Genomic DNA, 14,795 nt, shown 5'->3' with positions numbered 1-14,795 from the left:
CGCAGGCCTGGGGGCCCTAGAGAGTGGTCTGACTTAGTGCTAATATTTTCAAGCCAAAAACCTTTAAAGGCCATAGAAAGACGAACAGGAGACCCAAGAGTGTGAGCTTAAATAGACTCACCCAGACTTTTGCCAGCACTACTTTGGTGGGTTTGTATCAGCAGACATAGAAAGTCCCTTTAAGACACTCGTTTGGTCAGGTCCAGAAAGGTGCACCTGGGAAGCTGATCAGCCGCAGAGGGCTGCTGCAATCCCCAGCCTCTGTCCACTTCCTGGGTTTTGGTACCATTATGACAGAAATTACAGACTGGAATAGAAAGTGAGTATCGATCAATAGGCTTTGTTTGGAAAAGAAGACCCAAGGAGTCCTTCTAGACTAAAAGGGAGATTAAGGAATCAGAGTGAAGGAATGTTCCTTGAAAAGTAGCACAAAAGAGCTCAAAGCTTTTACTTGTGCCATGAAAGAAAGCCTCATATCTTATAGTAACAGAACTGATATTTCTGAAAACCAGAGTCTTATCCTCATATGGGCTGCAGTATACCAGTCTAATTCTCTGACTATCAAGTGCCTGATGTTATAGGGGGAGCACTGGTTGCAAAGAACTGGAACCTTGAAACCTGGAACATGCAGCAGTATCTTAGGGATCTATAGACTGACCATCCAAAAGATGGAGGCTTTGAGCCCCTAGACTATATTGAACCATCCAGCCACCAGCACTAGTCCACTCTCAGTACAACCATCATCCCCTCCACACGCATTTGAGGAGATTCACCCAACTCTGCCTGCTGAGAGGAGTGAGGCACGACTAGTGGTTACTTCTTGAGCTCCAAACAAGCGCAGCAGTTCCAAACCTAGCTCTGGAGAAAGATGAGGCTTTCTACCCTGTCAAGAGTTACAGTCTCATTGAGCAGGACCGACACTTGGAAGAATTGACCCAGGAAGGCCCCCAAGGAATCAGTCCCCATACTTGGGGTCAGTAGGGCCCAATTGAAAGGGAGATCATACTGTGCATGACAAAATCCTTGTGGTTGCGGCTCAAGGTGGAACTGAACTCGCATAGACTCCTACCAACTAAGTCTGGAGTGCTGGGTCATTGGAAAATTTGATGAAAATTGTACAATAGATTTATACCCCAGGGGGGTGAATGACAATGTTGTACTTCTTTGTTTATATGGGTTTTTGCTTTCCTGCTTGTAGCATGTTTTTGTTTTGTTTTTTCTTTTGGGGTGTGTGTGTTCTGTTTGTTTAGCTACTGGTTGCCTATGGCTACTATTGATGCAGTTAATATTATAGGGTTTACAAATCATATATCTGATAAAGAACTTATATCAAGAATCTATAAATAGCTACTACAACTAAATAAATAAAAAGACAGTGAAAAAATGGACAAAGTCTTGAATAGACTTTTTCCAAAGAACATATACAAATCACCAATAAGCAACTTAAAAAATGTTCAATATCATCAGCCATCAGGGAAATGCAAAGCCAAACTAGGAAATACTACTTCACACTCACTAAGATGGCTATAATAAAGGAGATGCAGATGTTGGTGAGGATGTGAAGAAATTGAATGACAGGAATGTAAAATGATGTAGCTGCTTTGGAAAATATTCTGGAGTTTCTTAAACGGTATAACATAGACATATGACTCAGAAACCTCCTCCCTTGCTATATAACAAAGGAAATGAAAACATGTCCACACAAAAACTTGTATATGAATGCAGCATTATTCCTAATAGTAAAAATGATAACAGCATTATTCCTAATAGTAAAAATGGAAACAACCCAAAGCAATTAATAATAGGATGAATAAAACATGGAACATCCATATGCTAGAACATTATTACCAATAAAAAAGAATGAGACACTGCCACATACTACAATATGGATGCTAATCACCAAGACCAAAGAATAGGCAAATTCATGAAGAAGAAATATTTGTGATTGTCTAGGACTAGACTGGGGAGAAATGACTACTAATAGGTATGGAGTTTCCTGTTGGGGTGATAAACATCTTCCAAAACTCGTTGTGATGGTCACACAAACACTGAATTGGGTTTTTGGATTTATTGTTTTTTAAGTAATAATCATAGAATTGAAAAATTTAATTAGATAATCTCATGGATACTCATTGGGTTCATGTACAAATCTAAACTCATAACTAATCTTCAGGTGGCACTGAATATTTGAAAGGGTTGTGAACGTATCAACAAGCATGACATTTAAGTCAATATCTAAGGCAAAAAGAAAAAGATGAATTTCTCAGCTGTCTGCAAAAAGCAGAACTGTTCTGGTAATGCCAGCCCCTGAACAAAACCAGAGTACATCTCATAGGAGATTTTAACCCTTTCAGGAATTGGTGGTCCTCCAGCAACAGGAAGTATTCTGCGATTGACAGAATTTCGGTGGAAATGCCTCGGCCTCTGGGGCAATGCATCAATAGAAAGGCTGAGGCACTGGCTGATTGGCTGTAGTCGAGGGGCTTTGTTCTGCCACTGATTGGCTGGTTTTCAGAAGCTTAGCGCTGTTGTTGATTTACTCCGAAGCATAGTTACGAGAATGTAGTTAACTGGCTGGTTTTCAGCAGCGAAGACATTGAGGTGAGGCTGTCCCTGAGCGGCCGATTTTCAGTGTGTATGTACCACGTGAAGTGCTTACCTGATCACGACTTGGGATTTGAACCCAACAGCAATCTTTTCCTTTCCTAAATATTTAAAAGAAGTGCTTTTAATTCCAGTGCTCTCTTTGGGTCTTTCCTCAGCGAAACCTGCAGGAAAACTGTCCAGATTTATTCCTGGAGGTAGAGTTTTCAGTTAGCGTTGCCATTTCAGTGATTTAAACCCCAATTTCTAATACTAGCGAAAAAATAGCTGGGACTATTTTTGCAATTTATTGGCAGAAGATGGTACAGGCTGTTTAAAACATCCTGACAAAATCAATACAGGACTCAGGGAAAAACCATCAAATAGTCATGGCAACGCTATCAAGGAGGTATTCTCCCTTCTGCAGACTTAAAGACGGAGACTCGGTGGAATTAACTTGGGCAGAGGTCCTCTGGGATCCTGTGGCCTGTAAACGCTCGTGCTCTGCGTAGGTCTGGGTGCACACTGCTAAGCGGAGGGCCGCCGAAATCCGCTGGGTTTTTGAAGAGAGAATGCTCCATTGAATAGCAGCTAGCACAGACACTGCAGCGAGGCCACCTCGGACGAGAAGCGCGACGTTTTCGTAACGCTTAATGATAACATTTATTATAAATCCATGGACGAATGTGACAATTTGGTTACATTGAAAAAACATTGCAAATTTTATATTTTTAATATATTTTGGTTGCTATATATATTGATTACTATGAAATTAAAGAATAAAAACAAACAAAAAAAATTTTTTCCCGAAATTAAAAATTCAGGCGTTATAGGGCTAGAACCCGAGAGGTGCTCACACCCAGAGGCGGAGCTGGAGATCTAAACCAGATGGGCGGGGCGGGGCTTGAGCGAGGCCACGCCCTGGGGTGCGTCCAAATCCATGGTGGGGAGGGGCGCGCCTGCAGAGTAGCCACCACTCCCCAGGTGGAACCTGCGGGCAGGGCTGGGCAACTGTATGGCAGCGGTCACTTTCCAGACTCGCTTCGGCTCTCCTGGAGGGTCCGCAGCTTAAAGAGGGCGCAGTTGTCCCGCTGCCCCCATCCCACGCCGACCCCACGCCCCCCCACCCCAGCGCTCCTTGCGCGCGACCGGCTCCGCCCCTTCTTACGTCCCCCTGCGTGCCGCGCCCCCCGCCCACCGGGTCAGCCCCGCTACCCCGCTACCCCGCCCGGCTAAAGCGGGCCTGAGCCGCCGGCTGGACGTCGGTCCCCTAGCAGCGGCACGGGTCCCCTCCTCTGCCCGGCGCCATGGATATTTACCCCCCGCACCGGCTGGAGACGCCTCGCAAGCGGCCCCCGGGCGGCTCCCACCGCGGCTCGCCTTTCGTCAGGTACGCGGGGGCCCCGGCCGGAGCGCGCTGCCCGGCAGGGGGTTGCGGGCTAGCGGGCTTCGGCGACGCCTCCGGCCGCAGGGCGTGGTCCGACATGGCTTCCTCGCGGGCCATTCTCCACGAACCGGCTCTCGGGGACTTTCTCCAAGAGCTGGGCCCTCTGTAGAGACGCCCACAATGGCTTCTCTGCAGACCACCTCTTAACGACTCCCTTGAGGAGACCCCCTACCATGACATCCTCACCCCTTAGAAGTTTTCCCCAGGCCCGACGCACCTTCCCCAGATACCCTACACTCGCACGTCTTCCCCATCGCGCAGAAATGGCTACCTTTAGAGACCTCACACACACAATAGATCCCCTGAGTAAAACCCGAAGTGGGTTTACCTATAAATAAAGACCCCTACTGCTGATCTTCTCTAGAGCGTTTCTCTTTGACAGCAGCTTCCCAGAATACACACACACACACACACACACACACACACACACACACACACTCTCCGCCCCCAAAATCAATTAATCTATCACACAATAGCAGCAGCTCCTCTATTGCGTATCTCCCCAACTCTGGGATCCTGACTGCCTGGCGACACCTTCCCCACCCCCAGTTCATAATAGTGAGGGCTCAGTTACCAGGAGGTGGAGGTCTTTGGGGTTACAGGAGACGAAACTGCATGGAGAGGGGATAGAGGTGCAGAATTCCCTGTAATGGCGTGATCCTGGAGACGGAGCCCCTGGTGGCTTCAGAATGGGTAAGATACTAGGGAGTACTTAACCGTTTCCACCAACACTCCCACCCTCCACTCCACCTCTCACCCCAGCCCCTTTGGGCCTTGTCTCATGGTAGGAAGATCGGTTTCCGATTTCCACTCCCAGTGCCCTTTGGGCCTGACCTTGATAGTCTGGGCATTGTTAGTGATTGGAAGTGGTGTGTGGCTGCCAGCAGGATGTGGAGGCCGGAGTGATGGAGGCGTTGCAGCAGAGGCAGTTGAGAGAAGGAGGTAGAAAGAGAAGAAAGAAATGAGCTATGGTGTATTCAACTGTCATTAGACCCAAAGAGGCTCTTTTAATTACAGCCAGTCAGTTAGGCAAATCTGGTACTCTTCCCTTGAAAGGAGATTGTCAGCTCACATGTTAGGACAGCTTTTCTTTTATTCATTCTTCAAGATGTTTAAGGCACTGTGTTTTAACATTGTAGTAGCCAATCTGCTTTTTAGAAACAAAGAACTAAATCTTAAAACCTTTTCGCTCTCTTAAGTCTTAGAACTCCCCCTCCCCCCTGCAATTAAGGCATATTTGTTGAATATGGGGGACAAGAGCGGTGAGACTGGATACGGAGGAAACCAAGCATGTATGAGTCCTCATTTGCTTCTTCATCGACTTCACCACAGTGGGTATAGGTTCATTTGCTTCTTATTTGGCAGGTGAAGGTGTTTGAATTGCTGCTTGGCCTTTCAAATGGGATGCCAGGGGGAGGGGGGGGGGCTTTACAGTTCAAAGCATGTAACCAGGTCTCTCCAGTCTCTGTTTCTGGCAGACAGACTAGTTTTGCAGTTAGAAAATATTTGAGCTTTGCCTAGGAACTACAGAGGAACTTTAGAACGGGGGTACACATCCGTGAAATCTAGGCTCTGTGTCGACATGGGTCATCACAGATCATCTTGAGTTTCAAACTCTTGAGACTACTCTTTCAGCCAGTCTTTGCAGCTTTTACAGACGATTCGCTTTAATGCAATACTATGTATCTAAAGTAATGGCTACTTTCATTGTCTTTAAGTTAACAGTGAACACCTTAAGGTCCCGTGATTTGAGCCTACCGTGAGGTGTCACAGAAGAAGAGCCTAGTAAGGATTTCAGCCAACGAAACCTTGTGGATGGTTCTGCCTGTAACCCCTGGGGCCACCAGGAGTCATCCTCAACTTTGATAACGTGGGTGGTGTTTTTGTTCCCCCTTGTTTTATTTTTTTTAAAGAAAGAAAACAACTCGCTGCCATCGAGTCCGTTCCCACTCATCGAGTCCCTAAAGTGCAGGGTAGACCTGCTCTCGTCTTTCCCCTGAGGAACAGCTGGTGACTCCAAGCTCCTGACCTTGTGGGTGGTGGCCTAAGAGGGTAACCGGCTCTGCCACCAGGCCTCCTTGTTTTAGTAGCATGCTCTTGTTGTTGTTGTTTTAGGTAGTCTTTTTATGTTAACAAAGGAGAATGTTGGCTGACATTACTAAGATTTCCATCAAGTGATATGAGTGAAACTTAGACATCGGATGAGAGGTAGTAGTCAAGGACCTCCAAGGCCTGGCTTTTCCATGCTTTTGAAAAAGAAATTTGGCAGCGTACCCTTCTTCCCCCATTTCTACATAACATACTTTTCTTAGCTATTCTTTTCCAACCTTTCCCTTGCTGTTGACATTGAACTTTCAAGCAGCCTGGGACTCAGCACTTTTCTCTCACCCATATTTGGCGCCTTTGCTGCATTCTCTTCTCTCTCTTTCTGTGGGTGATGAAAGAGGCAGGCCTAACTGGTGAAGTTACATTCCTGAAGACCCAGAGATAGGACTTGGCAGTGGAGCTAATTTTCGAAGCTGGGAAGAGATTTTCATAGATGGGCAATGCTGTTGCTCAGAACTGAAACCTTCCTTTTCACGTTATGGTAGTTGTGAGTGCTGCCCAATAAATATTTTTGTTCCTGCCCTTGCACTTGTTTGCACCTTGAGTATAGCCCTGTGAGTGGCTCTTGGCCAGTGAAATGTGAGAGTAGTAGTGATACCTACCGTATATACTCGAGTATAAGCCGACCCGAATATCAGCCACCGAGGCACCTAAATTTTACCACAAAAACTGCATAAGAAGTGTGCTGAAAAACTTGGCTTATACACAAGTATATATGGTACCTCTTTGTGGTCAAAGCGTCTGGTACACGATTTGCCATTCTTTTCCCCTCTGTCATCAGTACTCCATAGACCTGAGACCTACGATGAGCTCCAAGGTACTTTTGAGGGGGGCTACAAAAAAGTTTGTGAAAAAAATGGAATTAAAAGATAATGGCATTTTCCCACAAACTTTTTGAAGCCCTTAACATCTGTTTGACATATAAAGTAAACAAGAAGTAAACCTTTGTTGTGTCAAGGCTCTGGGAGTTTGAAGTTCTCACCAAGGTATAACCCAACCTGCCTTGATTCGTACTAAGTAACCATTGAACACCTAGCTGAAGTCTGCGTTCCTTTTTGAAAATAATTTTCTTTTTTTTTTTAAATCATTTTATTAGGGGCTCATACAACTCTTATCACATTCCATACATACATCAATTGTGTAAAGCTCATTTGTACATTCATTGCCCTCATCATTCTCAAAACATTTCCTCTCCACTTAAGCCCCCGGCATTAGGTCCTCATTTTTCCCCTCCCTCCCCCCTCCCTCATGAGCCCTTGATAATTTATGAATTGTTATTTTGTCATATCTTGCCCTGTCCGACGTCTCCCTTCACCCACTTTTTGGTGAAAATAATTTTCTATACAGGATCCACCCAGTTCCCTTGGAACTTGCTTAACAGTTTAAATGTCATTGTCTTCTTTATATAGGCCCTCTGGTGACACTGTCAGGACTTTTAACCACAAAGTTGATGGTTCAAACCTACCAGCTGCTCTTTAAGAGAAAGGTGAAGCTGTCTGCTCCTATAAAGATTTGTAGTCTCAGAAACCCTATATAGGGTCATTGTGAGTGGGAAGGACGTCATGGCAGTGGGGTGCCTCTTTATACAAATGAACCATTATCTTTTAATTCCATTTTCCCACAAACTTTTAAAAGACACCTGATACATTGTGGTAGGTGCTGTGAATTCAGACAAATATGACAGGTCCCTGCCTTTAAAGAACTCTTGTGTAAATGGTAAGAGACAAAAAGAGTAAAAATCTTAATGCAGAATGAAGAGAGACAAGTGCTGTGGAAGAAATAGTGCTGGAAGAATAAAAATGCCAAGGACATATTGTTAGCTTTGTCCTCAGCTGTTAGGAAAATAGGCTTCTTATCTACTGATAATGGGAACAGTAAGGAGTGGGTTGGAGAGGAGAATCAAAAGTTCCATTTGGGCCTTGTTCATTTTCAGTTGTCTAGTAGAGAGAGCTCCAGGAGGTTATGCATTGGGCTGTTAACCACAAGGCCAGCAGTTGGAAACTCCCAGCCACTTCACAGGAAAAAGATGAGGCTTTCTAAATCTGTAAAAAAGGATGGTCTTGGAAACCCAGAGGGGAAAGTTCTACCCTGTCCTGTAGAGCACTGACTCGGTAGCAGGGAGTTTGGGTTTTTGTATAGCTGTCCAAATGGAGATACTGGATATATTTGTTTAGAATTCAGGAGAGAAGGTGGGGCTAGAGATACCATCTCTTTTATTTAGCTAGTGTTTCTGTAACAAATACCATAAATGGGTGACATTAACAAACAGAAATAAAGTTTGTCAGAGTTGAGGCTAAAAGTCCAAATTTGGAGCGCCCACTCCCAGGGAAAGCTTTCTCCCTTGGCTGGTTGTAGAAGAAAACGTCCCTGTCTGCATGCTTGTGCCCCTGGGTGATCTCTCTAAGTGGTTTTTAGTCATTGCTCACCTGTGCCCCCTTCCACCACCACCCCCCACCAGCCCCCTTTATTTGCTTGTTTAATCTCTTTTTTCATCTGAAAAGAAATTGACTCAAGATATAAACCCTGCCTAACCTGTCTCATAGGATCCCTGTCTGCGTAGTGATTACATGTTGGGCTGCTAAGCAAAAGATCAGCAGTTTGAAACCACTACTGTTCATCGGGAGTTGCAGTCTCAGTGTCATTGTCACAAAGACAAATCGATCCCAAATGGGATTATAACCACAGGTTTAGGGGTTGGGATTTAGAACACATTTTTGTGGGACACAGTTCAACCCATAACATTCCATCCTTTGACCCCACAAATTTTTGTTTTTCCTACATGCTGGGCATTCACTGCCCCCCCCCCCCCCCCCCCCCCCCCCCCCCCCCGCCCCCCATCACATTATCACAGAAGCCATTCTTCAACCCCAAGTCCAAAATCTCATCTTTTGAAATCTCTCAACTGTGCATGAGACTTCAAGTGTATTTTCGACAGGATAAAGTTCATTTTCATCTGTGAACCTGTGAAATCTGGATGGCAAGTTGTCAGTTTTCAAAGTACAGTGGTGGGGCAGGAGCAAGGAAGACAGTCCCATACAAATGGGAGTAGTGAGGGGGAAAGAAGGGACAATTATCAAGCCCAACTGTTAGATTTCTCGGGTGGGATCTTGGCTTTGCACAAGAAAGAACTGACGCCGCCAAAGCCTGGTTTGTGATCCAAGTGGATTTTTATAAAGGACAGAAGTTTCAGGTTTTACCGTCTCAAGAGTACACGCTATTTCGGGGAAGCATGCCAAACCGTGCATAAGGCACGCTGGGACTCACCACTGAACCATGGCAACCTGGTGGGATTGCTTACCTACATGTGGTGACCTGAGGCCAGCGAGACTACGGCATGGCCAAGGGGTGCTGGAGCAGGGTCCCAGGGGAGAGGGCAGAAGGCTGAAGAGGTGAAGGGGGGACGATGGGGGTGTGAAGGGTGGCTGTCCAGCCTTAAGGTATTTAAACTTCATGCTGGGGAGGCGTGGTTGAAGATATTGGTTGACCCCCATTGGCTGAATTAAGACCACCTGGGCATACTTTGGGCCAACAAGATATACTGCCCACCTGGCTGAATTGGAGCATGCCCAGTTAAAGTCTTTATGGCTGGCTAAGGCTCCCCTGATTCTCTTCCAACCTCTTCTAGGGGACCGGGTGGGGTGGAGGGCAACCCCCTTTCTCCCTATTCTGCTACCTAATACAACCAAGTCCCAAAGTCAGAACCGTTACATTAGGGCTCAATGTTTAAAACAGTCTTCTGTTCTTTGGGACCATCTGGACCACCCCACCCTCCAGACTGAAGTGTTGACTACACTCTCTGGTTCTGGGTGGAGGCCCCTCAGCCTTGGGCTTCAGACATGCCATCCTGACCCACTGGAACAGCAACTCTGCGCCCCTGGCTGTGGACTGCCCCATTCTCCTAGTCCATCTGAATCGTGACCCCACTCCTTCTGCCTAGACTGCCCTTAGGAGATGGCAGTCTTTCCCCTCCGCTTTGTTTCTCTCCACCTTAAGGACAGCCAGCCTCGCACTGGAACCACATTGGGAAAGCGCTGACTCTGAGACCTAGGAGGCAGTGGCCCCACCTGGCTTTGCCGCTGTTGGTAGCTTATGGTATCAGACCACCCCAACGCCCAAGGACCTCATCTAGTAGCAGCCCTACAGAATCCTAAGTCATGTCTTAGTGTTAAAAACAATTTTTGACCTAATTGGCTACTATAAAAACATCACAAGAATGTAAACCAGTGTGTGCTTGTATATGAAAGCCTGTGAATTGAAGTATCGTCGTAAATGAGTAATCATGACAGCCTTGACCAGCGTGTGCATTAAAAGGTTCAAAAAGTAAATGACCATGGAGTGTTAGCTTTGTAGTGATATTGCTACATATGAACAGGGTTATGGAAAACGTTTTTATTTTTCTAGCTACAGGTTTATTTTTATTTTTGAAAATAACATTTCTAATGAAACACTGCACATAAACTTTTTCTTGGAGGACAGAAAATGTAGCTCTTTTGACCTGTTTCCGGCCTGTAGAATTCCAAGAGGCAGATAACGTTCAGTTTGCTTTCCCTTCATTCTTTGTCCCCTTTAGTCTAAGCTGATGGATTTTCTGCTGTGGTTATTGGTTAACTCCATCAGTCACTGACTTAAATCACTGTAATGGAAGATTGCATAGTCACATCTTGTGAACATTCTAAGACACATGTCTTTGATTTGTACAACAGAAAATTCTAAATATTTTAAGTTCTGTTTTCATTTTACACAGTTCATTTTTAAGTCTTTCACATTTCTCGTGCATTTCACTGTTGGTGGCAGGGAGAAGCCATGCAGCCCCTTTAAGCTCTAGCTTAGAAATCTCCTTAGAGATACCCAAGTCCATCACTCACAGTTCTACCTTCCATCAAACATTTGCATATAGTTCAGCTTTTTAAAAAGTTCTTTGCCACTGCATAAAATGCATTGCCTTTCCTACCTGGTCCAATCACATGTTCATCATAACACGTTTGATGTCCACATTTCAGAACGTTGCTAGCACCTTATGTGATATCTAAGATGTTAAGAGACTTGTTCTGTGCCTCCTCTCTTCCTACTGATCTTTCACTTGAATTACCTTTGGTATTCATAGTTCTGCAGTATCTTCAAGGCAATCTAGGTTTTTACTATTTAAAAACTCACTTATAGAAACCCTATGTAGGATTTCTGAGTCTGTAAATCTATGGGAGCAGATAGCCTCATCTTTTTCCAGTGGAACTGGTTGGTGGGTTTGAACAACCAACGTTGGGGTTAACAGTTCATTCAACAGCACCCCCAGGGCTCGGTGGATGGCTTTTACTATTAGGTACCTTCCACCTCTTCCAGCTTCTACCCTTTACGCCATTCCAAAACCATTTGCAAATTGTAGGTATTTGTTAGAGCAGCACCCACTACCAATTCCAAATTCTGTCTTACTTACCTAGTATTGGTACAACAGTAATACCACAAATGGGTGGCTTTTTACAAGCAAATTTATTTACTCACACTTTAGGAGGCCAGAAGTCCAAATTCTGAGCATCAGCTTTAGGGGAAGACTTTCTTCTTCTTTTGACTCTGGAAGAAGAGCCGTCTCTCTTTGAGTTTCTGCTCCTACATGATCTTAATGTGGCTTGGCATCTCTCCCATTCCTGCTTTTCCACTTACTCATGTAATATCTTTGTATATCTCAAAATAGAAAGGGGGAACCCATCCCAAGATCGGATATGTAACACACGCACCCAGGGGAACAAATAATAGAAATGTGGGTGAAGGGAGACAATGGACAGTGTAAGATACGAATATAACTCTCTCTCTCTCTCTCTCTCTCTCTCTCTCTCTCTCTCTCTCTCTCTATATATATATATATATATATATATATATATATATATGATCAGTGATACACGGCGGGAGGATGGGAAAGGAAGGGTAAAAAAGGGGAGTTTATACCAAGGGCTTAAGTAGAAAATGTTTTGGAAATGATGTCGGCAACATAAGTACAAATATGCTCGATACAATTGATGTGTGGGATGTTATAAGAGCTGGAAGAGCCCCCAATAACATGATTTTTAAAAGAGAGAGAGATTGACTCAAGACATACCCTGTCTTGCTGAATACACCAAAGACATGTCCCGATTTACAACACTTATTTGGGGGAGGGGACACAGTTCAATTCATAGTGCCATCAATATGTTCACTCCTAATTTGTCTTTAATTGTAGTAAAATATGTGTGAGAGGGCTTCAAAAGGGATTTTTTAATGGATTTTTTAAAATTGATTTTTTTAAAATCTAATTTTTCCACAAAAATTTTTAACAGTTTTATTGGCACTTAATTCACATATTACACAATTCATTAGTTCAATCATATTATGAACAATTGTACAGTCATTCCCACAATCAATTTCAGAACATTTTCTCTCCCCGCCACCTCCCAAATTTTTTTAAGTCCCCTAGAATCATACACAGGAGCTTGGTGATTAGGCTGCTAATCACAAGGTCAGCAGTTCACAATCAGCAACCGCTCTAAGAATGACGAGGTTTTCTGCTTCCATAAAGAGTTACAGTCTCAGACCCACAGGGGCCTTCTCCCCTGCCCTATCAGGTCACTGTGAGTTGGAATTGACTTGCTGCCAGTGAGTGAATATCACTCTCCTGATAAATGTTGTTTCTGTGTATTTCCTGCTCTAGATATTTCATGTAAGTGGAATAATAGCAATATGTGCCCTTTTGAGTCTGACATATTTTGCTTAGCATAATGTTCTCAAGGTTCATCTTTGTCTTAATGTGTATCAGAACTTCATTTGTCTTTATGGCTAAATACTGCGTTCTAGGCATAGAGTGCATTTTGAGTATCTATTCGTTTGTTGATGAACATTTGGGTTGTTTTTTGAAACCGTGGCTATTGTGCACAATGCTACAATAAACATTGTTTTACAAGTATTTGTGTGAGTTTCTCATACATGGGAGTGGAATTGCTGAGTCATATAATAATTCTATGTTTAATTTTTTGAGGACCTGGCAAACTGTCTGCACTATACCATTTTACATTCCCACCAACAATGATTGAGGGTTCCATTTTCTCCACATCCCCTAAAACCTGTTACTTTCCATTTTTCTAGTAGGAGTGTCTTCATTGTAGTTTTGCTTTTTGTTTCCCTAGTGAATGTTAAGAAAAGTGACTCCTTCAGACAAAGACATGACAATCTCTAAGGATAGCCATGCAAATCCAAATAATAAAATATTATTAATAGACTGATGAGGTCTTTTTTTAATTTTTTTATGAGTGAGTGAGTCAGTGAGTGAGAGTGAGTGTGAGTCAGTGAGAGTGAGTGAGTGTGAGTGAGAGTCAGTGAGAATGAGTGAGTGAATCATTGAGTGAGTGAGTGAGTGAGTGAGTGAGTGAGTGAGAGTCAGTGAATGAGTGAGAGTGAGTGAGTGAGTCAGTGAGAGTGAGTGAGTGAATGAGAGTCAGTGAGAGTGAGTGAGTGTGAGTGAGAGGAAGTGAGAGAGTGAGAGTGAGTGAGTGAGAGTGAGTCAGTGAGAGTCAGTGAGTGAGAGAGAGTGAGAGTGAGTCAAGTGATGAGGTCTAAGAATAAAATTCACCCAGCTGCTCAATCAGCATGGCTGTATTTCAAAGACCAAATTGTTATGCAGAAATCAGTATCATGTGAAAATGTAGGATGACCACATCAGATTGTAAAATCATGGATGGCTATCTCATTATGTAACCTCCAAGCCAGTGGAATGGCCCAGCCAATTCAAAACATAACTTTAACCATCACAGCCAGGGTTGCTCTAGCTTCTCACCTCAGGGATTGTTTCTGCCAAATGTAAGTTATTAGTGTGTAAATAATTGGACAGATTTTTTTACTGTTCTGTGAATTGTGGATAATGAGATAGCTCGTCAGTAGAGTAGGTGCGTTCAGTTGGGTACTGTGGAGATCACTTTATGACCTTGATAAAGTTAGTTTGAGTGCACTCTAAAAGAAAATGGGAGAAGAATGGAAGACTGTGAGTATAGATGCAGCTTTCAAAGATGGTACATTATTATTTCAAGCAGTAATGGGACTATTGCTGGAAGGGGCAAAATAACTCTTAATGTTTTTGTTTGTTTACTTTTTATTTATTTTTCTTTTAAAAATCATTTTATTGGGGGTTCTTTCAACTCTCAGCACAATCCATCCATCCATTGTGTCAAACACATCTGCACACCTACTGCCATCATCATTCTCAAAACGTTTTCCTTCTGCTGAGCCCTTGATATCAGCTCCTCATTTTTCCCCTCTCCCTCCCTCCCCACGAACCCTTGATGATTTATAAATTATTATTGTCATGTCTTACACTGTCCGACGTCTCCCTTCACTCACTTTTCTGTTGCTCATCCACCAGGGAGGGGCGTTATATGTAGATTCTTATGATCAGTTTTCCTTTTCTACCCCACCTTCACCTTCCCCTCCTGGTATCGCCACTCTCATTATTGGTCCTGAGGAGTTTATCTGCCCTGGATTCCCTGTGTTTCCAGTTCTTATCTGTACCAGTGTACATCCTCTGGTCTAGACGAATTTGTAAGGTAGAATTGGGATCATGATAGTGTAGGGTAAGAAGCATTAAAGGACTAGAGGAAAGTTGTATGTTTCATTGGTGTTATACTGCACCTTGACTGGCTTGTCT

The 14,795-nt window shown here is 43.9% G+C and overlaps 1 protein-coding gene across 1 annotated transcript in view; it reads left to right on the top strand.

The window, feature by feature from the left end:
* The first annotated feature begins 3,838 nt into the window (after window positions 1-3,838).
* The window catches only part of DNAAF9 (dynein axonemal assembly factor 9), a 133,364-nt gene continuing 122,407 nt past the window's right edge, over window positions 3,839-14,795 (top strand). Inside the window, exon 1 of the mRNA XM_045295539.1 lies at window positions 3,839-3,973. Coding sequence (XP_045151474.1) covers window positions 3,891-3,973 — 83 coding nt within the window. The 5' untranslated portion in view covers window positions 3,839-3,890. The remainder of the gene's footprint in view (window positions 3,974-14,795) is intronic.

Source organism: Echinops telfairi, unplaced genomic scaffold (genome assembly GCF_000313985.2).
Source record: "Echinops telfairi isolate 266 unplaced genomic scaffold, ASM31398v2 ScPeMD7_5592;HRSCAF=6446, whole genome shotgun sequence".
NCBI lineage: Eukaryota > Metazoa > Chordata > Mammalia > Afrosoricida > Tenrecidae > Echinops > Echinops telfairi.
The sequence above is the reverse complement of the archived record's forward strand: the minus strand, read 5'-3'. Positions and strand labels throughout refer to the sequence as shown.